Source organism: Glycine soja, chromosome 20 (assembly GCF_004193775.1).
Source record: "Glycine soja cultivar W05 chromosome 20, ASM419377v2, whole genome shotgun sequence".
NCBI lineage: Eukaryota > Viridiplantae > Streptophyta > Magnoliopsida > Fabales > Fabaceae > Glycine > Glycine soja.
The window spans coordinates 1,508,212-1,529,904 of record NC_041021.1 but is presented as its reverse complement, the minus strand read 5'-3'; the positions used below and the strand labels follow the sequence as shown (position 1 = coordinate 1,529,904).

Below are 21,693 nucleotides of genomic sequence, written 5' to 3'. Positions count from 1 at the left end.
AAGTATCGCTACGTAATTCGTAAAGTTCCGTAATGTTACGGAAAAAGAATCAGCAAAAAAGGGCTGAGAGGGGTGTATTTAGTAAACAGGGGTGTGCAAATAGCAATCAAGCCCACTTGGGCCTTCCAGGATCTTCCAACAAAAGGCGGTGCCTTCTGGTGGAAGCAACCCAGCTCGCTTGGGCGAGCTGGCGGCAACCACCTCCCTCTTTTCCCCTATTAATAGGGGAAGGAAGGCAGAACAAAAATGTTCAACCCTCCTGGTATCTGAGAATCACTTAAAATTAGTGAGAAAAATTGTTTCCATGAAGAAAATCCAAGCCGAGGCGCTTCCGTAATGCTTCCGAGACGTTTCCGTGGGTGATTTCGCGAAGATTTTCCACCGTTCTTCATCGTTCTTCATTCGTTCTTCGTCGTTCTTCGGTCTTCAACCGATAAGTTCCCAAAATCGAGCCTTTCAATTCATTCTATGTACCCTTAGTGGTCCCCACTTGTTTCACATGCTTTTACTTTTATTTTATTTACTTTCTGTACCCCTTTTGACCTGCTTTAGTCATTTATTTAAGTCATTTTCTCGCCTAATAAAAAAAAATAAATTTCCACCAATCATTTGAGTGGTAATATCTTTTAATTTTTGTTAAAATAAAATCCAACCGATCTTTCATGCCTAACCACGTTTAAAACCAAAAAGAGGCAAAATAATAATATAATAAAAAAAATATCTTTTAATAAAATAATCAAAAAAATCAATCGGACGTTTTTTTCTTTGGGATTTTCTTTCTTAATTAAATTGACTAATAACCAAAGTGAAACTAAGGCTAAAATCAATTCATAAACCAAGTTTTTTTCATCACCTAAAAACCATTTTTAAAGGTCCAACGCCTTGAAATGGTCTTTTTCGCTTTTATTGGTTAGACGTGGATTTAAAAAGCCTAAAAACAACACATAGCTTTGTCACCTCTTTCAAAAAAGAAAACAAGAGATCATTAATGGTCCAATGCCTTAATGTTTTCTCTCCTTTCAAAAGAATCGAAAGGTCGTTTAATGGTCCAACGCCTTAAATGACCCTTCCGTTCAATAAAAATATATCTTGCAAAAAAGGATAAAAACAATTTAACCAACGTTTAGCTCTCAAAGAATTACGTAGGTCTGATTTCCTTATCACAATTGAGGGATACGTAGGAGCAAGGGAAACACCCTAGCCGACCACAAAAAGATAAAAAATACAAAAAGGCATAAAAAGACATAAGAACGTAAGAAAGGAAAAATAAAACAAATTGAAGTCATGTTTGCACACTTAATTAAAAATGTTGTCGTCCATTGTGACAGACGCGTGGGGGGCTAATACCTTCTCCGTGCATAAATACAACTCCCGAACCTTTCACTTAAAATTCGTAGACTACGTCTTTTCCGGTTTTTCTGACGTTTTCCTCAAATAAACGTTGGTGGCGACTTCGCGCATTTTCCTTTCTTGGAAGACGCACCCATGAGTCTTGCGTCACCCTCCCTCCGAAGGGTAGGTTGCGACATGCATGTTTCATTTGTTTTCTTTACCGTGTTTATTGTTTCCTATACCAAGCTTTTTGCGCCTTCGTCATTTGTTTGTTGTAATGATTCATTATTTTTGTTTTCGTTGCATTTTCATCTCAGATCTACATCATTGGGTACCTTTGTTTTATTTTATGACTTTTTGCAACACAAAAGCTTAAATCTGGCTTTTGTTTTGCTTGCATTTTCACGTCATAATCACATCATGGAGTACCTAATTTTTTTGTTTAAATGATTTTTCGAAACACCTTGTGGGTAATTTTTTTTTGTTCAGATGCGTTCCTTTGTTTTGTTGTAATGGTGCCTTATTTTTTTTCTTTTCGTTACTACACCATCATTTTCTTCATTTCGTCATTGGTTTGTTGTAATGGCTCATTATTTTTGTTTGCGTTGCATTTTCATCAAAGATCTGCATCATTGGGTAACTTTTTTTTTTGTTTTATGACTTTTCGCAACACAAAAGCTTAAATCTTTTTTGTTGTTCTGGCTTTCTTTGCTTAATTTACTGTGTGTATCGTTTCTATACCAACATTTTCTATTAGTTTGTTGTAATTCTGATTTGTTTTGGTTTTGCTTGCATTTTCACGTCATAATCACATCATCGAGTACATTATTTTTTTTACCACATTTTCCTCATGTCTTTCTCGGATTCTTTGGTTTATTTTTTTATTGCATTTTCATCTCAGTTCTGCATCTTTTGCCACATGTTTTTTTTATCCGTTTTCCAAACACAAATGGTTAGATATATATTTTGTCCTGCCTTCCTTTGTTTGCTTTACCATGTTTGTGTTTTCTATACCCTAACTGCACTTCCACTATGTTTTTGGTCGAGAACAACAAAGAATTCGAGAACGACAACCAGAAAGAACGCCTGTAATAGGTATCCCCCAACCCTAAGTACAAGTTCATTTTCTATACCATAGTTCCCCATTTCTTCATTTGTTTGTTTAATGGTGCCATGTTGGAGTTTTGATGTTATATTCAGGTAAGTTCTGCATGCTTGGCTAAATGTTTTTTTTATATTGGATGGGTTTTGAAAACATAAATAGTTAAATGTTTTTGTTGTGGTGGGTTGGATTGTTTACTTTCCAATGTTATTTATTTTTTGTTCTCAACCCAGTTGGTTTTTGTTTGTTGGAATGGTGTGTTTTTTTTCTTTTGGTGCCGATTTGAGGTCAATTTTGCATCATTGGCTACATCTTTTTCATAAGTAATGCGTTTTGGAAACAAAAATGCCTAAATGATTTTGTTCTCGTTGGTCTGATTGTGTAGTTAACAGTGTGTATTTTTTTTTTCCAGATCAATCCGTTAGTTGAAATGGCAAATGTTGTTGTTGTGTTTTCTTCTTCCTGTCTGTATGTGTCATCTGGATTTTTTGTTTTCATAATATTGACAACTCTGTGCTTCAATGTTTGTATGTGCATACTGTGTTGTTATGGTCCGTAAATTAATTTTATGTATCGATAATCACAATACTGTCATTTATTTGTAGTCATGTCTCGGAAGGAAAACCTGATAGCGGAATTGCATACAAAGAAAGGTACTTGGAAGATAGCAGTCTGAATCACTAATATGTGGCATGTTAACAAGCACAATGGTAGACAAGCCATTGACATGGTGTTGATGGACCATACGGTAATTTCCATGTTCTTCAGTTTCAGTGGTTTTGGTAATTTAGTTTATTGACAAGTCTGATTTGTATTTCTTGTAGGGTGCAAAGATTGGCGCAACTCTATGGCAAGAATTGTTCCCTGAATTTGAGCTGAAGTTGCGCTGCGGTGGTGCATATGTGATTCATAACGTCAAGGTTGTTTACAATCATTTTGAATACAAAGTGAGTACAATTAAATATTTGGTTTATTTCGTGAAAACTACATCTATCAAGGAGGTTGACAGACCTGAGATTCCTCCTAATGTCCATGTCATTACTGCATTTGCTGATATCATTTCTGGCGTGGCACCCCGTGATACGTTAGTTGGTATGTCATTTATCATTTTTGTACACAGCATATCATCTATATTCAACATAAGTAACAATAGTGTTTTATTGGGGTTTTGTAAATAGATGTTGTCGGTGTTGTCGCTGAAGTTATTGAACGTAAAACAGTTAATCCTGCATACAGAGTGACTATGAAGTTGAGAGATAACAGGTATTATTAATTTTTCATGCCATTAATTTTAAGGCCGGTTTAAATATGGACCATTACAAGTATTCCTTTTTTTTTTTGTAAAAGTTAAAATTTTGTATTTACTCTTACTATCTAATAGGCGTCGACATATATAAATAAATGTTATTAATGATTCGTCAGTTAAAGTCATATTATTAATTTCATTATTTTCAATAAAATTAAATTAATTAAATGTATCGGGAAGACTAATAGGCTACAATAATTAGTGATCAAATTTAATTACGGGGAAAGAACACGAGTATTAATAATATCTATATATTTTGTTCTGTTGTAGTGATGCTGAGATCATCATGACTGTGTGGGAGGAATATGTTGTTCAGCTTGATGATGCTATCGGGAAAAACCATTTTGTTCGGAAGCCATTGGTCCTTATGTTAACTTTTGCTAAGATCAAAGAACCCAAAGGTCAGTGTTAAGTGAATTTCCATGTATCACATGTTTGCTTGAATTCAATATATGAATGTATTATACATGTAACTATTATTTTTTGCAGACAAGTATCCCCTCAGTGTACAAAATATCAAGCATGGGTCCAAGTTGTATGTCAACACTGACATGGCAGAAATCCAACAATTCCGTGATAGGTACAATCTATGAATTTAATTTCTTTCGTGTGTTTATAAACACTTTGATAAAACTCTAAATTTATGTTCTTGATTAATGCAGGTTACGTGTGCCATTTTATGCTGGCGGAGTAACAGATGAAGGAACCATTTCTCAGTCCCAATCTAACCAACATTCCCAACGAAACTCAGCGGAAAAGTTTTTGCATAATGCCCAAATGGTGAGCTTTGGTGAAATAAGCAGATTGAGACAGGTACGTGTATAAATGTTTTAAATTAACGATCCTCTTATTTGGATGTCATTAATGATCATTACGACTTAATGACCGGTTTGAGCATACGTGAAGCTATATAAAGTTATTTTAGTCATTGTTAATTTAATGCACTGCACTTACCGATGTGTTTTCCATTTAGTTCGAAGACATTTGTATTTCCAATGCGGTTCACTAAGCGACGGGGTGTGTTATTTGACTCATTGTTAATTGAATGTGTTGCATAGACGTTTGTGTTTTCCACTAAGTTCGAAGGCATTTGTATTTTCAATGCGGTTCACCTATTTTTTTTTTTGTGTATTTCTAATTAATGCCCTTCACTTACCAACAACTTTGTTATGTTTCCAACATGTTTGTAATTCCAATGCACTTCTCTAATTGAAGGGGTGTGGGGTTAGAGCGCCATTTCGGTTTCCCACCTGTGACCACTAACCCATTTCAGTTTGCCACGTCTGACCAATCCATTTTGATTTTTGATATCATTTAACTCATTTAGGACTGTTACTGTTTGACCGTTGCTACCGTGGATGAAGTGATGATTGATACACCATGGAGTCATGATAGTTGTCCCTACTGTACTACAACATTTGATCCATTGAAAATAGGTGCAGCCTGTTGTTCGTGCCAGAACCAAGTTACTCACACTGTTCCAAGGTAACATGTATTTCTCACCAAATAGCCATTAAAGTCAATTCGAATGATTTTTGAAGTAATACACATTTGACTTTTTAATGAAACAAATATTTGTTGTGTAAGGTATAAGTTAGTTGTCAAGATGGAACAGAATGGGGAGAAGGCTAACTTCCATTTATGGGATGCGACGTGTATCAAGATCTTTGGTAAAACGGTGGATGAATGTCGTCAAGAGTTGATTGCAGTAGGTTGTTTATATTACAATCATCAATCAATGCAAAAGTGTATTAATAGTGCATTTAAAATGTTTTTTAATTTGTAGAGTTGTGATGAGATCAAGGTGTTCCCTGCGTGTGTTGATGAATTGTTGGGTAAGACCTGGGCTGTGAGATTCAAGTACCGTTTTCAGATGTGCCAATCATTTGTGTTGGATGTTAGCGAAGAGGAACATCATATCCAGGCATTGACATCTACACTTGGTCTGCAGGTAATAATAAGTTAACCATATGAGTCTATTTCATAATTTTTAAAAAAAATTATATTTTCGATCAATGTATTATATGCAGGATGAACTAAGTATAGGCAAGTCACCAGCTGTTGGTGCTGCAACTTCATCACAGGATTACCATCCTACGATAGGTATTTTATTTATGTGATATTGTTTAAATTATTTATATTTACTAGGCGATGAAATAATGACTTTAATTCTTCTATTGGTATTTACTAATAATATATTTATTTGTTACATAGCCTTCATTGTCATAGTTAGCTGATTACGATCCTGGAAAGACTGCCTTTGTCACTCCTGTGAAAAGAATGTGTGATCAGCAAGGTAGTAGTGAATTTGAGTCTGACGAATACGCACCATATGAACTATCCACCAACAAGCATATCAAAGCTAAGTAATTAGAAGCTATTTCATTTAAATATTGTAACTTTTTAAATTATGTATGTTTTGTTTTACATGTGGTATAACCTTTTGATTGTAGCAAATAGGTCCAGATTATCATGTGTTTTGTGATGTGGAACAACTATAGTTACCCATGTATGAACAATGAATTGTATGGACAGTAATAGGTATCGTTAAAATTAATGTTAGTAATTTTACCACCAAGTAGCTAGAGTTCATATAAATAAATTGATAATGCAAAATATGATAATAATAAAAACATTAGTTTAAAATTGGTGAAAAATAAAATGTGAATAACATTCACAACGTAATGTGAAAGATTAATGTCTTTTAATTTTAAATTAAAACACAGAAAATAATGTTTTTTATCGTTTGTTTTTAATGATTTTATGCATGTATCAGAATCGTTCATTCTATTAACATTGTTGTAGTCGATTCAAATTCGTGGGGTCAATTTGTTCAATGCAATTTATGTATTTTATATTCGTTAATGCAAGAGTATTATTTTGATATATCTTTTAGTAGCATTTACTTGCAGGTTCACAAGTGACCTTCAATATTCCCCAATGCTGACATACTTATTACGGTAATGTATACACATCTACAAAATCCCTGCAGTAGATATTCTTGGAATTTGTGCTTATACAGGTACGATGGAGTCCTAATACTTTATACTGTGGATATAATGATGCATTTAATTAATAGACTGTGAGTAGTACCTTCAATCTTCTAAGTACAATTTACATATAACAATACATAGTAATTATTAGAGTAGATATAAGGATCCATGTAATTAATAGACTAGACGTGTCTTGAGGTGCAATTTCCCAATGCCCAATACATCAAAACAAAATACTACCTGTATAATTATAATTTGGGAAGAGTAAATGTTTGCAATTATTATTCATGAAAATTAATTACAAGTATGACGGATAGAGTAGAACCCTTACATATAATATATAATATTGTTAATTCATGATTGCAGACTAAAACAAATGCATTTAATGTACTAAAGTTATCATTATTGCGGGAAGTGAAAAAGATTATAATTATCTCACAATTAATATACAACAATATTAATTAATAAACAATAGAAATCATAAACCTAGGTTTTGACGACATCCAATTAGTATCAAGATTTAATTTATCGGAAGTCTGATAGCCTTACAATTATTATAGTTAATGAATATTAACTGACAAATATAATCAATACAACAAAGTAAACTCTTCATATTCCAACTATTATACAGTATTCAACTAGACTTCACATATATAGCAGTTTCCAATACGCATTAACTGCTACGGCAGTTACATCAAGTAGACATTGTGTATTTACTAAACCCCATTCAATCATAAACATGTTTACTATATGCATTGGAAGTCGTAATTAGAAAACCTTGATTATTTTTCTCTCCGTCTGTGGAAACCATAACCAACAATTTCACCAATTGTTAACTCATTTGCCCAAGAACATCACACAACCCTTACCACCATGAGTACACAGTCATCATTTGCATTGAATGTTGTAAGTTTCTTTAACTTTTTCATCCTTCGTCTTTTTCTTCTTATATGTATATGTTCAATATTGTTTCATCATCCATCTTCACGTTTGTCATGCTGTCAGGTATGAAATTCATCATAATTACCATTTTTTTCCAATGTTGTAAGTTTATTTTACTTTTCCATCCTTCATCTTTTGCTTATTATATGTATATGTTCATTATAGTTTAAAAATTCATCTACATGTTTGTAATTCATCTTCCAAATTATAATTGTAAGTTTCTTTTTCTTTTCCTATCCTTTGTTTTTTGTTTCTTATATGTATATGTTCATTATAGATTCATCATTCATCTTCATGTTTGTATGCCTAACACGTACGATATTGATGATATTTATCATCTCCTTCCATGCTTCGTCTTTTTGCTTTTTATGTATATGTTCATTATAGTTTCGTCATTCATGTTCATGTTCCATATTATGTTGGGTAACAGATTAAGCATATTCATCATCTCATTCCAATGTTGTAACAACTTTTATTTTAGGATCTATATGAAATTAGTACAAATTATCAGTAACTAATTACATTAAATATTGGCATTCAGGACCCACTTGTTTTGTTGGGATGCACAGTAACATATCAATTTAAGGTGGCATTCCATGTTGGTAGGGTAAGTATTGCCAACCTTAAGGTTTTTATCCATTTCTCTTAATCCCAAAAAAATGATATCTGATGTACTTATTAAATGATCCAAAATACAATTGTCACATGTTTACTTGCAGAATCTCATTGAGATACCATCATTATATCATAGACAATGGGCTCCACATTACCCACTTTATGTGCTGCTTGACTACAATGGAGACAAGCACTATATAAGGCTCAGAAAACATAATAACAAATTCTACTTTGCTGATGGACTGAAGGGCTTCAGGAGAACCATGGGCATTCATAAAGGTGTCATGATCACATTTGTTGTGCCTGAGAAGAATTGGATGTTCCATATCCACTTCATGCCACCACTGCATAGAAAAACATGTGGAAGGCCTCTCACGACCACTAGAACTCATGTCTTTACTATAGATGTTACCCAACGTTTGATCTCACGCACTTATCCATTGGTAAGTCTTTGGTCATGTAATTAATCTATGTTGTGTTTATTGATGACCTTTAAATGTTTACTCACTGGCTTGGTTCTAATGTAGGTGCTGCCACCAGATGCTCTGAATTTTGTTGATGCATCAACAAAATATATGATTGTCCTTGGTATTCATGGTCGTCGTCACCTTTGGAAGATGACTATCCATAATGGGCTACAATCTCTTGGTCACCCATGGTACCATTACTTAACCGTAAATGAGTTGATGGCCGGTGATGAGGTTGTCTTCTATTACAGGCCTAACCAACATGTATGGGAGGTCATCTTCAGGAAGCAGATGACATGGAATGAAGACGAGTCCGGTTGAATATTGCAATCCAGAATCCACTACCTTTATTTTACAGTTGTTTGTTGATGAAAAATTTATGTAACTTTGTTTTAGTATTTACTTTTTCGATGTTGTAATTTAATTCCCTTGGGGAAATAGACAATATTTTATATCGTATATACTTTTTCCTGAACAACGTTACCGAAAATGGTTTCATCGTATTTATTATCAAATTATTGACTTACTTTATTTATGCCTTCATATGTTTGAATATAGTATTTGTTGCTTAATATTTGGAAGGTCACTGGAGCATGTCACTTTTATTACTTATAGTTACATTGTCCAATAACACTAAAATGTAATGCGTAAGATCAAATTGCTTAATAGTGTTAATAAAACTTTATATTTTCAAACCAAAAGATTTTTAATTTTACCAAGATAAATCAAATTAAATCACTTATTTGAATGTTCATCTCATAGGAAAATATTTACGACGCCAATATTCTAAATATTTAATGGCAATATTTCAGAATAACTCAAATATAGTGAAAATATATTAAATAATAAGTATGTTTGCCATAAGTCAAATCTGCCATCACAATTTTCGAGCAAATTTTTTGAAATGCCTCTGATATGCATAAAGGCTGCCACCACATTTAATGAGGCAATTAATAAGAAGTACTTTGAAGTACTGTAGCAGTGATGGACACAAAACGTCTGTGCCACACAATGTTTGATCAAACGCTTGGTGGGAAAAAAATGCGAGGGAATGCAGGCGAAGCGCTACTTCTTTTTTGTTTAGAAGCTTTTGTACAAAATATTAATGGAGAACAATTTCATAATGTTCTCCATTAATACATGTGGTTGCTTATATAAGTATGCAAGATGTAGTTCACTTATTCTTTGGAGCAAGCCTGTTTTCTTCTCAATGATGATATCTCTGTTATTGCATGTATGCTTGTCACCAACAATCAAAGCAGCCACTTCAACAACATTTGGCAAATTATATAATCTTTCATCTAATTGTCTGTCACTAATGAGTTTAAGTTTCAGGTCACAAACCGCAAAACATTGTAGTTTGTCCCTTGCCATTCTGAACTTCTATGCATATTGATTGTGGTTATCTAGCATATTCATGATTTCAATGATAATGTCTTCATCAAGAATATCTTTGATACTGGACATTGACGAAGATGCATAGACAATTATTAATGATATACATTATCAAAAAGACAATTTAAAAAACTATAATGCATCATGCAATTTGTTGAATGCTAAGACTTACGGGTTTTGGGAAAGCTTGTTGTTGACTTTGTTGTCTGTATCATAAATATATAGTTGTGCAAACTTCGGTGAGTTATTAGGCATAGGTAGGAGGCTTCCAATAAGATGATTCCTTTGATCATGTATGCGGAATGTTGAAGGACCTCTTCCAGTATTATAGGTTATGTCAACTTTGACACTAGGTGATGTAAATGCAAACATCAGATTATATGAACGAATGTTTTGCTGGAAGTTCTTAGCTTGTGAGTTGTTGGTGTCATAGAGTAGTTGCCTCAACGGTTGTGGAGGATGTTGTAGTAGAGACAGTTGTATTTTTCCATCACCACAACATAATGCAAACCATGGGTTTTTGGTCTCTTTATCTTTGTTAATCCTTTCACCATATCACATTATAGCTTTACAGTGCTTGCATTACCAATCTGGATCTCCAATATCATTGTAAGTTGGACCTACACATTAATTTGGAAGTTTAGATTCTCCCCATGCTAAAAAAAATATATGACAACACAATGTAAGTTGAAAGTTGATCGTCAAAACCGGTATTTTGATAATGATATGGTGTGTCTAGATTCCTATAATCATCAGTATCAGCATCATCTTTCGTTGGTGGGTCGTCAAATGAATAATCTATATGACATAAAATTGTTTAATCTAAAATGAGTTGTGTGTATATAATTAAGTTGGTAAGATACGTTGGAAGTTAAATATACATGGTTGGCATTTTGACATGATGTAATAACAATAACGACATATTACCTATATCAATATCTCCCTGTGTTATATTGATTTCATCATCACTATCATCTGAGATGTGCTCTATTACTTTTGAATTGTGTATTGTATATCTTCCTGAATGTATATATGTGGTGGCAGTTTGAATTGGAACAACACCTGTGGGAGTATGTAATGTAGAAGTTGATGGCGGATTGATGTTTGATGAACTTAAATTTTCTTTCCCAAACCTGGACAACAGATTCCTCTGGATTGATGAGGCATTGATGGTACATCCATCCACTAAATTCCTCGGTCGAATTTGAAATTGCCCTGTATGATGTTGCTGACACTGATTTGCAGATGAAGTGATGTTTGATAATGGTGTAGCCTGTGTTTGTAGTGTGGGACTGTCACCAATAAAGTGTGGGTCACATGGTGAGGTACGCTTACGCTTTTCTACAATAACAGTAGTTATATCCAAATTAGTATTTATAAAATATGCACAAATGAATTGGGGGTTTGTATTCATTGTTATCATTAGGTAAATGCTGATTTGGACTATCAAAACTTTGTCTTCTTTATTGCAAAATGTGTTTTTTACGTTTCCTCCGTTCAGCAGAATTTTCCATTTGAACTTCCAGTTGTCAATAAATTCTACAATATTGTGTCACACTTTGAAAATGAGAATTTAAGATCAACATATTAAAATACCAACATGTAATATTCATCCCGTATATGTAGTAGTAATGTGCAAATACTATTGACTTAATATTGTTTAAGAATAAATCATGTACATGAAAGAGTGATACAATAGTTAGTGTAACCTATAATCAACCAAAAATACTCCTAAAGATTTCAATAAATGGTTGATAGATGACAAAGTTTGTCAACTTTCTAGTTTAACTTCAAATTTAGAAAAACGTTTAACTCATTGCACAATATTTAGAAATTAAGTTGTCTTTTTTCCTTTTTCCTTTTTTAATAGGTAAGAAATTATTTGAAATGCAAACCAAGTGTAAATAATAAGATGGCAGCTGCAAAGCCTGCAACAACATGCAAATTTAGGTACAAGCGAATAAAAGTCTTGGTACCAAGAAGTTATTTTTTTTATTAAAAAATAAATAAAATTAAACCAACCTTTGTAACTCATCATAATGACGTCAAATAAACTTCACTCAGGAATAAAAAAAATACAATTATTAACCAACACTAAACAACAAAATGATCAAAAGAAATCTAATAACCCGCCACAAAGCAACAATGTAGACGTTCGTACGAAATAAAGGAAAACTTAATTCGAATAACATAGTTTATATTATAGTCTCCTCTCTCCATCATTCTTCATCGAATTGGAGCATCGGTATTCCGGTTGGGGTAATTCCACCACAATTCTCAATTATTTCTTGCTGAAGTCTTCGGATTTCATCTAGAGTTCTTCGCTTCACCCCTGGATCTGGCGAATTCAATGCTCTTTCGAGTACTCTGACCTTCTTGGCAAGGCTTTGCACCTGAGCACATGGTCACAAAGACACATGCATGCATATATGATTAATGATAAAGATGATTTACTCACAGCAAAATCAAATATCAAATAGCTAGCAAAACGAAATTAAAGGAGATTGTTGCAGGAAGCATTGAACCTTTCTTTGGGGCCATCTTTTCAATTTTCCTCTGCGGCAGATACTCTTCACGGTAGAGTCACCTACGTCCAGTTTGACCGCTGCAGCACTAATAGTCAAATGGAAGACACCGCTCAAATCACTCAATGTCATCCTTGGTACTCTCTGCCTCTGTGCAATGTAAAACACAACTACTCGGTCAAAACTCAAATTCTCCCCACTAAAATGAAAAGATCAAAACAGTTACACTACTAATGCAAACACAACACTTCTTAAGAAAACAATAAAATATTACCTGAACTGCCATATCACGTCGTCTAGGCCTAGAAGTTGAAGCCCTTCTTCCATTCTCAGCCTCAGGTTCAGACTCCGACTCTTGCTCCGTGCCATTTGCTACAAACATAACGATTCAAAACTCAACATAATGATTGTAGAATGAAATTGTCAATGGTTGCAGAAAGAAAATGTGACATTAATGAAAGAGATGAAGACCAACGTGGACCCAAATCATCGTCTACGTCATTGGAAACTTCAGTCCAATCCATTCCAGTGCAGAGGGCATCATAAAAGGCAGACATCGACGGATCTTCTATGGGAATGAACCCTGCTTCAGTCCTCTCTTTACAGTAAACATTTAGGAAATTCCTTATTTCTTCTGTGTTTTTATTGCAGAAACTGATAATAATTGCAGACAAAAAAGTAATTAAAAGATTGACAAGTAGATACTAAAACATAAAATAACAACGAAACTTTGTTTGCATGCATGCAAATAGTAGTAGCAATGCAAGACTTAGAAGTTAGAAAACGTACTCGATTATTTGATAAGTGTCCCTTGGAGGACGATTCGATGTCTTATCCTCAACGAGGCATATTGCGTGGTTAATCACCCCGACTGCTCCATGAATCTCAAGCTTGTCAAACCTAACACCTGCGATATATTTTAAATTTAAAATGGGAAACAGAAATTACGGTGGAAAAATTAACTAAACCCGGAATAATATATAGAGTTGTGGACATTTATTTATCTATATGGTTATTCAAAACTTGACATAGAAAAAATATTTATCTATTACCATTGGTGTAATTTATTTGTCTAAGAACTTCACAGCAACTGCAAGAGAATGGCTCTGGTGGTGGGGGCCAAGAACAAAGTGACCTCACATCTTGGTTATTTGGTGGCTGAGTTTGATTCTCTTGCGGGGGTTCAACGTTATTACCAACTCTTCCTTCTCCAAAGAAAATGTCATGGCCATGTATGAAGAATCGATCACCTTGACCTTCGAGGATTGGTTCCTTACCCGTCCTCCTCGGTGGACCCTCTTCCTCCACATCAACAACATCAGGAACTAATCCTTCTCCAATGGGAAAATCGTTATTATTCTTTCCCTGCAGGAAGGGAACATTATTACCCTTTTCAACGCCAAAAGGATCATTTTGTTGTTGCTGTTGTAGGGACAGTGAAACAAATTCTTCAGTGGGTAAATAGAAATGTTGGGGGTCCAATTCCAACAAGGTTTGGAGAAATGTACAGTCATCATCAGTATCATTATTGGGAACAAACCCGGAGTAGTTGTTGTTGTTATTATCCATGGATGTATGTGTTTAATCACGATGGATCATATTGGAGACACAAATAACTAAACTTGTTGCTTTGGGCGGGGAAAAAGGAAACGTAGTAGCGGCTGCAAAAGAGACAGCGCCGCCGCTACGGGGAATGTTTCAGACACGAGATTCTTTGGTGGTTGGATACAATACAACGATAAAAACTGTGAAAGGCAATGTGCATGGGAATTATATAGGGGACTAAGAGGCGCCAGTGGCGGTTAATGACCGTTGCAAATATTCAAGTCTGTTCCGTTAAACTATGACAAGCATAGACACTTCGTACATTGTCGACGGGAAACATCTTATTTTTTTGAAATGAGAATTCTATTTCATTTTATTTTATTTCTTAATTTACACTAATTTAAACATGTTCTCCTTAACAGTAATTATAAAAAAACATTTATTAAAAAAAGGTGATACATCAAGTATCTCAAAGATTAATCTTTAATTTTTATTCAATCATACCTTATTTCAGACCCAAAAAATTCTGGCTCGTCTAAAGGCTTACATGATGGGTAGAATGAAGAACAAGATATGATATGAGAAAAATAAAACAAGATATTAGTTTGACGATGGCATTATTCCTTACTATATTATACATGAATGAATATTTAACTTCAAATAAGAATAATTTTAAAAAAATCTCTTATTAATTTATGCAACTTCAATTTTAAATAAGTATATTTTTTAAAAATATATCTTTTTATTAAATTTTTTTATTGGTCTTTCTTATTAGTTTATTATTTATTCACTTAGTTTTTAGAGTTTTCCATTTAAAAAACATAGTTTATAGAAATAAATATGGTTTTATTAATATTCAATGTTTTTTTGTTGTTTATTGATGACATAAAAACAATAATTTACTAATAAATATTGTTGGAGAAACAATTAAGTTATGTCATTTAGATAATATATTAACTAAATATTCTGTTTAGAACTAGTAATTATAACATTTTAAAAAAAATTGTTGGCTTATTTAAATGCTAGTTTATAAGTACTTTTTTGTACCATGTAAGATACATGTAATAAATTATAACTATTTTGCAAATAAATTTGTTACATGTATTTAGTAATAAGATATATGTAATAAATTGTAACTTATTTTTAATTAGAGAATATTAAAATTTATTGCAAATTAAGAGGTGGCTAGAGGCCTCTCTATTTCATATGTGTCTTTGCAAATTAAGAGGTGGCTAGAGGCCTCTCTATTAAAATTTGCATGTTGTTGCAGGCTTTGCAGCTGCCATCTTATTATTTACACTTGGTTTGCATTTCAAATAATTTCTTACCTATTAAAAAAGGAAAAAAGACAATTTAATTTCTAAATATAAAATTTGTGCAATGAGTTAAACGTTTTTCTAAATTTGAAGTTAAACTAGAAAGTTGACAAACTTTGTCATCTATCAACCATTTATTGAAATCTTTTGGAGTATTTTTGGTTGAATTCTTCCTGGATTTTACACTGGCGAATTTATATTATTATATTATATGCAATTGGCTAGTCTTCTGAAGGGGGATATGCAAGCTGTCTACATTTAGTTTCCTGATTATGCTTGAAAAATAAATGCACTTGTTTAGTTGTTTTCACTTTTCAAACTAAGCAAGAGTTTCATAAACTAACTTTTCCTCTGTCTCTTGTACAAGTGCTTATTTGATATGCGCAAAAAGAAGCAAATAACCTCTTCTATTTTTTTTTTATACGAATGAGTTATTTACTTAGAAATAAAATATTATCAACAGAGAAATAATTTGCCGTCGAGAACGTGGAGCCGGCCATATATAGCTTGTGTGGCATTATTGTAAGACTCTTATCAGAACGGACGAAGGACGACGATATTATATAAGCTAAGGAAGAGAAGATGGTAAAAGCATATACACAGATATATACTAACAAAATTTTCTTCCAAGCTAGAGACATTAATCTGTCCATAATATCAAATATTTTGGTGGGTTAACTTGGATCCAGTTTCATGGTCAAATCCTGCTTCATCTATTGGGAGGAGGGCATGGCTACTTCTGATCAAACACTTGTTTGTGTGAAACAAGTGAAGCAAGAGGTGGCGGATGAGTGGGATGAGAGCATGCCATTACCAGGGGACGTCATTGAAGGATTTTCTGAGCGCGAGGCTGATGATGATTCCTTTTTACCGGTCAAGGCCAGTTCAGAGTTTAGTTCTCAGCTTGGAAAGATTAACCCCCGTGGGGAACTCATATGGATACAGGTTAGAAGAGGTGATAGCTTGATGAAACTTCAAGTCCGCATTGTGCAGCAGAAGGGTTCCATACTTCAAAGGAAGTATACTATCCAAGCTGCAACGGATCACAGACATGTAGCGGATTTAGGGGATCTGACATTAGAGCGGTGCAATGAACTGCAGGGTACATAATCATACTTTATTGTTCATCATGTAGTCATCTGTGTTAGGTAATATTTGAAAGTTGGAACCATGTAGGATTACATATGAAGTAGCAATTTTAAATGATTGACATAGAATTCAACACTAACACACATATCATAAGGGTGGTTATTTATTCGTATACATGCTTAATATATACACTCTTTGAATTTAATTAGAATACATTGATGATGTAAATATTTTTTCCACTGTCATATAATGCTATATAATTGATTTTTTTTTACAATAATTACTTTAGAAGTTATATTTAAGTAAACCTTCATTTTCATTCCTGAAAGATATAGGGACTGATCATTTGGTCTTTGAAATTTTTTTTGAGGTAAAATAGTTATTTAATTTTTTTCGTTGGACTTGTTAGTCTTTCCAAGCACTAATTTGTCAATAATATATAACTTTAAAGGACTAATTACGCTAAATGCATAATTGGTTTGGGAATTAAATTGTTTATAATTATGTGTTGTATGAAACTAATTTGCCAATATAATTGAATGAAACTGACTGACGAAAGGATTAATGTGGAGAAAAAGAGAAACCTTTCGAAGAGTATTTTGCCTCAAGTTTTTTCATGAACTAAATTGTCAGCGCATAATGGGGTTTACTAAGTTATATTTAGTGTGTTTTCTAATTAGTTACAGTGTTAGTCACTCTAATTAGTGTATAAAAAATAAGCTCATTCTTTAACAAGCTAAGAAGGATATTTTGCTATTTGAAAATTTGCAATGTAACTGTGACAACAATCAAACATTCTGAGCTCTCTCAAGTTTGCAGAAATGAGCATGAGAGTGAACAAGCGAAGGAGAGAATTCCGCAGAAGTGGGATCAAATATAACTGGAAGATGAAAATAGGCACCTATCTGCCTGACCAATGTTGTTCAGTAATAAGCTCCATTCTATTTATGCCCCTAATTAGTGAGTACTGCATCGATACTACCACAGCTAGGTGCATGGCATGGTTTAGTGCAGCAGTTTCCTCTGGGGTCCCTCTTGTTTTTGTCAATATCCAAACAGAACAAATTCCCTCCACGGTAAAACAGTTTTTCTTCAGATTTCTTAGTTCTTTATTTCATAAGTGTTTTTCTCATGTTAATGGATCAATCTTCTAACGCAGGAGGAGACTCATTTCTTGAAAAGGGAAATAGCTACTAGCAAGCAAAAAATCAACAATGCTAACCAAATAATGCATGGTATAAGGTTGTGGTTTTTGCCTGGACTAGCAGAAATTTCAGTTGTGTTAATCCCTCAACCTGGCGAAGCTCGCTTTGGCATGGAAATTAAACGAACTGAAGAGGTGTGTAATGCTAATTAACACTCCTCATTCCTCATCAAGTATTTTATAGCAATTGTGTGTAGAACATGTTTTGAGAACTTGTTAGGCTATGTTTGGAGCCTTGTTCATTATGTGCCAGCACACATCCCCATACGAATCCAACAGCCGTCTGCAAAAAAGACACCTCCCTGATCCTTTTCGAAACCTGATTTTGAGGACCCTCAAGGACAACTCAAACATCCACTTATTGAACAACCACAGTGGCAAGAACTTAGATTTTGTGTTTTGTGTTACTGCAGGGCTTTGTGTACATATATTCAGTGATGAGGGGTTCACCAGCTGATCGTGCTGGGGTGAGAGAAATGTATGAAGAGTCAAGTGCAAATAGGTTCCTTCTGGTGATATCAAGGTTGCAATGCAAGAGCATAATGCCAACGAGTGCTTGTTCTGCTGGCCTTGTGCATTGTTGTGACCAATCTGAAATGAAGGACATTCTCACTTCAGCTATAGACCAATATGAGACAATTCAGGTGCATGTCATGGCCTGGCCGAACCAAACTCGTCCCTCTCCAATTCCTGATGTTGGTTGTTTAGCGGCCCTGCTACATCCAAAAAGCGATTCATCATTATGATTCGTGACCTTACAGCAAACAAGTACAATTAGACACTGTCTCTATCTCAAAATCAGAGTTATGAACCTGAATCTTAAAATTAAAATTCATTCTTTGTGCCATCAACTCTATGCAATGTTTCATTTCTGACATATTTGAATTTGTTTAATTTTGTTAAAAATATTATTGCAAATATCAAATAAATGGATGTTTAGGGCATTAAGTGCCCCCATATTTAGTGTTCTAGTGAGTGGGATCAAATAAATTCATCCAATCTCGTAAGTAATAAGTTAGGTGTTCAAGTAGACAACGTAGTATGATAGAGAGAGATCTGAGATCGAATGGGAAGTTTGTATTTTTTTAGATGTCCCAAAATATAGGACTCCTCGCGTGAAATAAAAAGTTGATACCAAATAGCAAAGTGAAAGACATATAAGGAGCGAAACAAAACAGTGGCAAATTAGTTTGCTGCCAATGGCTACTCAGCCATTCCGGAAAGCCATAGCCAAACCTTCTTCTTCATCTACACCTTCAATTCCAAACCTTTCCCTCATATCCTGCATCACCTTAATCCTTTAAAACCTAAATCCCCAAAGCCCAGATTACTCACCCCTCCCCCCCCCCCCCCTAAACAGTTCTCATCTCACCACACCCCAAACTTGGTTATCAACGTTATCAAGAACCAGAACATTCCCCACCATGCCCTTCACTTCTTCAACTGGGCCTCCAACCACAACCACTACTCCCACACACCCTTGTGCTACGCTGCCATCACCGACCTCCTGCTCTCCCATTCCCTCTCTGCCACTCCAACTGACTCTCCGACAACCTTGGTGTTCGAGGAAATGCCCTACGAACCCAACATGGTTACTTACAACACGTTGATCCACGGGTTTTGTAAGAAAAGTGATATGGAGGGTGCCACAAGGGTTTTTGACAGACTGGTTGAGAGTAAGAGTTGCAAGCCAGATGTGGTGAGTTTTACCACTTTGATTGAAGGGTATTCAAAGAGAGGTGATTTCCGAGATGCGCTTGAGTGCTTGAAAGAGATTATGGAATGTGTTCCCCGAATGTTGTGACCTACAATGCTTTGATTGAAGGTCTTTGTTTGAGCGGTGAAGCGGACGAGGCCAGGAAGATGATGAGTAGGATTCAGTTGAATGGTTTGAAAGAAGACGTTGCCACAAACACTAGCTTGTTGAAGGGGTTTTGCATTGTGGGGAAGTCTGATGAGACTGTTTAGCATTTGAGGGAAATGGTTAGTCATGGGATGAAGCCAGATGTGAAAGCGTATCGGGTCGTCGTCATCAATGAGTATTGCAAGATTAGAAAACCAAGTGAAGTAGTGTTGCTTCTGAGGGAAAGGTGGTAAAGGGTGTTAAGCCAAGTATGTCAAGCTTTAATGCAGTGTTTAGAGTTCTTGTGGATGAGGGGAAGCTTGATAAAGGAGTTCTTCTTTTGAAGCAGATGCCTTAGATGGGATGCTCGCCTAACTTCTTGTTTTATTGCACAGTGATATGTGGTCTTTGTAAAGTGAAGGGTAGGATGCAACAAGTTGAAGAGCTCATTTCGGATATGCTTCAGAATGGGCATAACCTGGATGCCACTATGCATAATTGCTTACTTGCGGGATTTTTTGAAGACGGGGATGAAGAAATGACACCAAAGACAATTATGACATAATGGACAAGAACTTTGTAATCAACCAAGACATTTTCTTCACTTTTGTGAAGGTGTTGTGTGCAAAGGGAAAACTGAAAGATGGAGAAACAGTATCTGAGGAGATATGCAGGAGATGCCAGTTGAATGGGAAAGTTGAGGCAACGAAGGAACATTAACGTGCATGGAATTCTTGCACAACTATATTGGAGAGGGGGCTAATCCAACATTGGAACCTTAATGTTCATCCTTTGTAGGTGTTTGGATTGTAACTCATTTGGTTGATGGTATGGTTAATATCAGGGTTTCAATATAAATTCAAAAAAATTGAATCTTTGACTAACTGATTCAACTAAATAGGGCAACGATTAAAATGAGTGCTAGTAACATTTTTTTTGTTCACACTTTATTTCTAATATTTTTTTGAGATGTGAGACCGCCAAAATTGGTGATTTTTAATAAATTTTAACAAATAGAGTATCAGAAAGACAATGTCAAAGAGAATGTTGCTCGCATTTCTCTTAAAATATTTATAACATAACTAGAGAGATAGGTATATGAATTTAGTCCATTGATGGGGAATTGAATCATACACTCTTACAAGTGTATCTTGTACCCCCCCCCCCTCAATTTTGTTTGAAATTATCCTATTGCCCTTAATGAATTGGCACTACCTTCTTAAACCCACTCGCGAGGGGTGCCTTCCGCGATGTCTCCCTCCTGCGAAGGCTGCTCCCTTCGTCCTTCGTCTTGAAGCCACGCATCCTCATTCCCTTCCTCCATTGTCATCGAAGGTAAGCTTTTTCCTTTCTGGTGTGGGTTTGGGTTCCAATGCAATTGGGGTTGGTTTCTGGTGGGGTTAAGGTTGGGTTTTGGTGGGGGTGGTTTTTGGTGTGAATGGGGTTGCATTCTAGAGTGCCCATTTTGTAACCAAAAAATGTTTATGGAATAACCTTTATGTAAGCAAAAAAAGTTTTTAGAATGGTCTTTCCATAAGCAAAAAAAACCTTTCGAAATGAACTTTTCATAAGCAAAAAAGTCTTCTAGAATAGCCTTTTTGTAAGCCAAAAAAACTTCCAGAATGACTCTTCTGGGAGAACTTTAGCTTAAGGAATGATTATTCCAGAACCAGATTTGTAAATCCAGAACATCCTTTTCGGAAGTGTATTTTATATATTTCGGAAAGGGGGTTCTGAAAATCAATATTGGACATACAAAAAGCTCATTCTGGAAGCAACGGCTGGAATCCATAGTAGCCTTTTCGAAAGTGTATTTTGCACCTTTTGGAAAGTATGATTTTGACTTATGGAAAAATCATTCCAAAGGCAAAAAACACAATTCGGAATAGCCTTTCCAAAAGTACATTTTGAACCTTCCGAAATGGTTATTTCAGATAATACTATTTTTGCTTACGAAAAAGGTATTCCATAAGACTTTTCCTTCCAGAATGATCATTCCGTAAGCGAATTTATTCCCTT

At 34.7% G+C, this 21,693-nt stretch overlaps 3 protein-coding genes across 3 annotated transcripts; 2 read left to right on the top strand and 1 right to left on the bottom strand.

The window, feature by feature from the left end:
• Positions 1 to 3,119: 3,119 nt before the first annotated feature.
• LOC114403532 lies at positions 3,120 to 5,229 on the top strand. The gene is made up of 7 exons (XM_028366550.1): positions 3,120 to 3,182; positions 3,259 to 3,526; positions 3,613 to 3,697; positions 4,011 to 4,141; positions 4,230 to 4,320; positions 4,403 to 4,553; positions 5,068 to 5,229. Exons 1-7 carry the CDS (start codon positions 3,120 to 3,122, stop codon positions 5,227 to 5,229), a joined length of 951 nt encoding a protein of 316 aa, XP_028222351.1.
• A 7,023-nt stretch (positions 5,230 to 12,252) lies between these two features.
• On the bottom strand, positions 12,253 to 13,316 carry LOC114402469 (protein NLP3-like). The gene is made up of 4 exons (XM_028365048.1): positions 13,153 to 13,316; positions 12,952 to 13,049; positions 12,678 to 12,827; positions 12,253 to 12,545 (listed from the first exon to the last, which is right to left on the bottom strand). The coding sequence occupies exons 1-4, from the start codon at positions 13,232 to 13,234 to the stop codon at positions 12,372 to 12,374; spliced, it is 504 nt and encodes a 167-aa protein (XP_028220849.1). The 5' UTR covers positions 13,235 to 13,316; the 3' UTR covers positions 12,253 to 12,371.
• Positions 13,317 to 16,159: 2,843 nt separating this feature from the next.
• On the top strand, positions 16,160 to 18,725 carry LOC114401520. The gene is made up of 4 exons (XM_028364039.1): positions 16,160 to 16,640; positions 17,447 to 17,703; positions 17,787 to 17,966; positions 18,245 to 18,725. Exons 1-4 carry the CDS (start codon positions 16,232 to 16,234, stop codon positions 18,575 to 18,577), a joined length of 1,179 nt encoding a protein of 392 aa, XP_028219840.1. The 5' UTR covers positions 16,160 to 16,231; the 3' UTR covers positions 18,578 to 18,725.
• Positions 18,726 to 21,693: the final 2,968 nt, after the last annotated feature.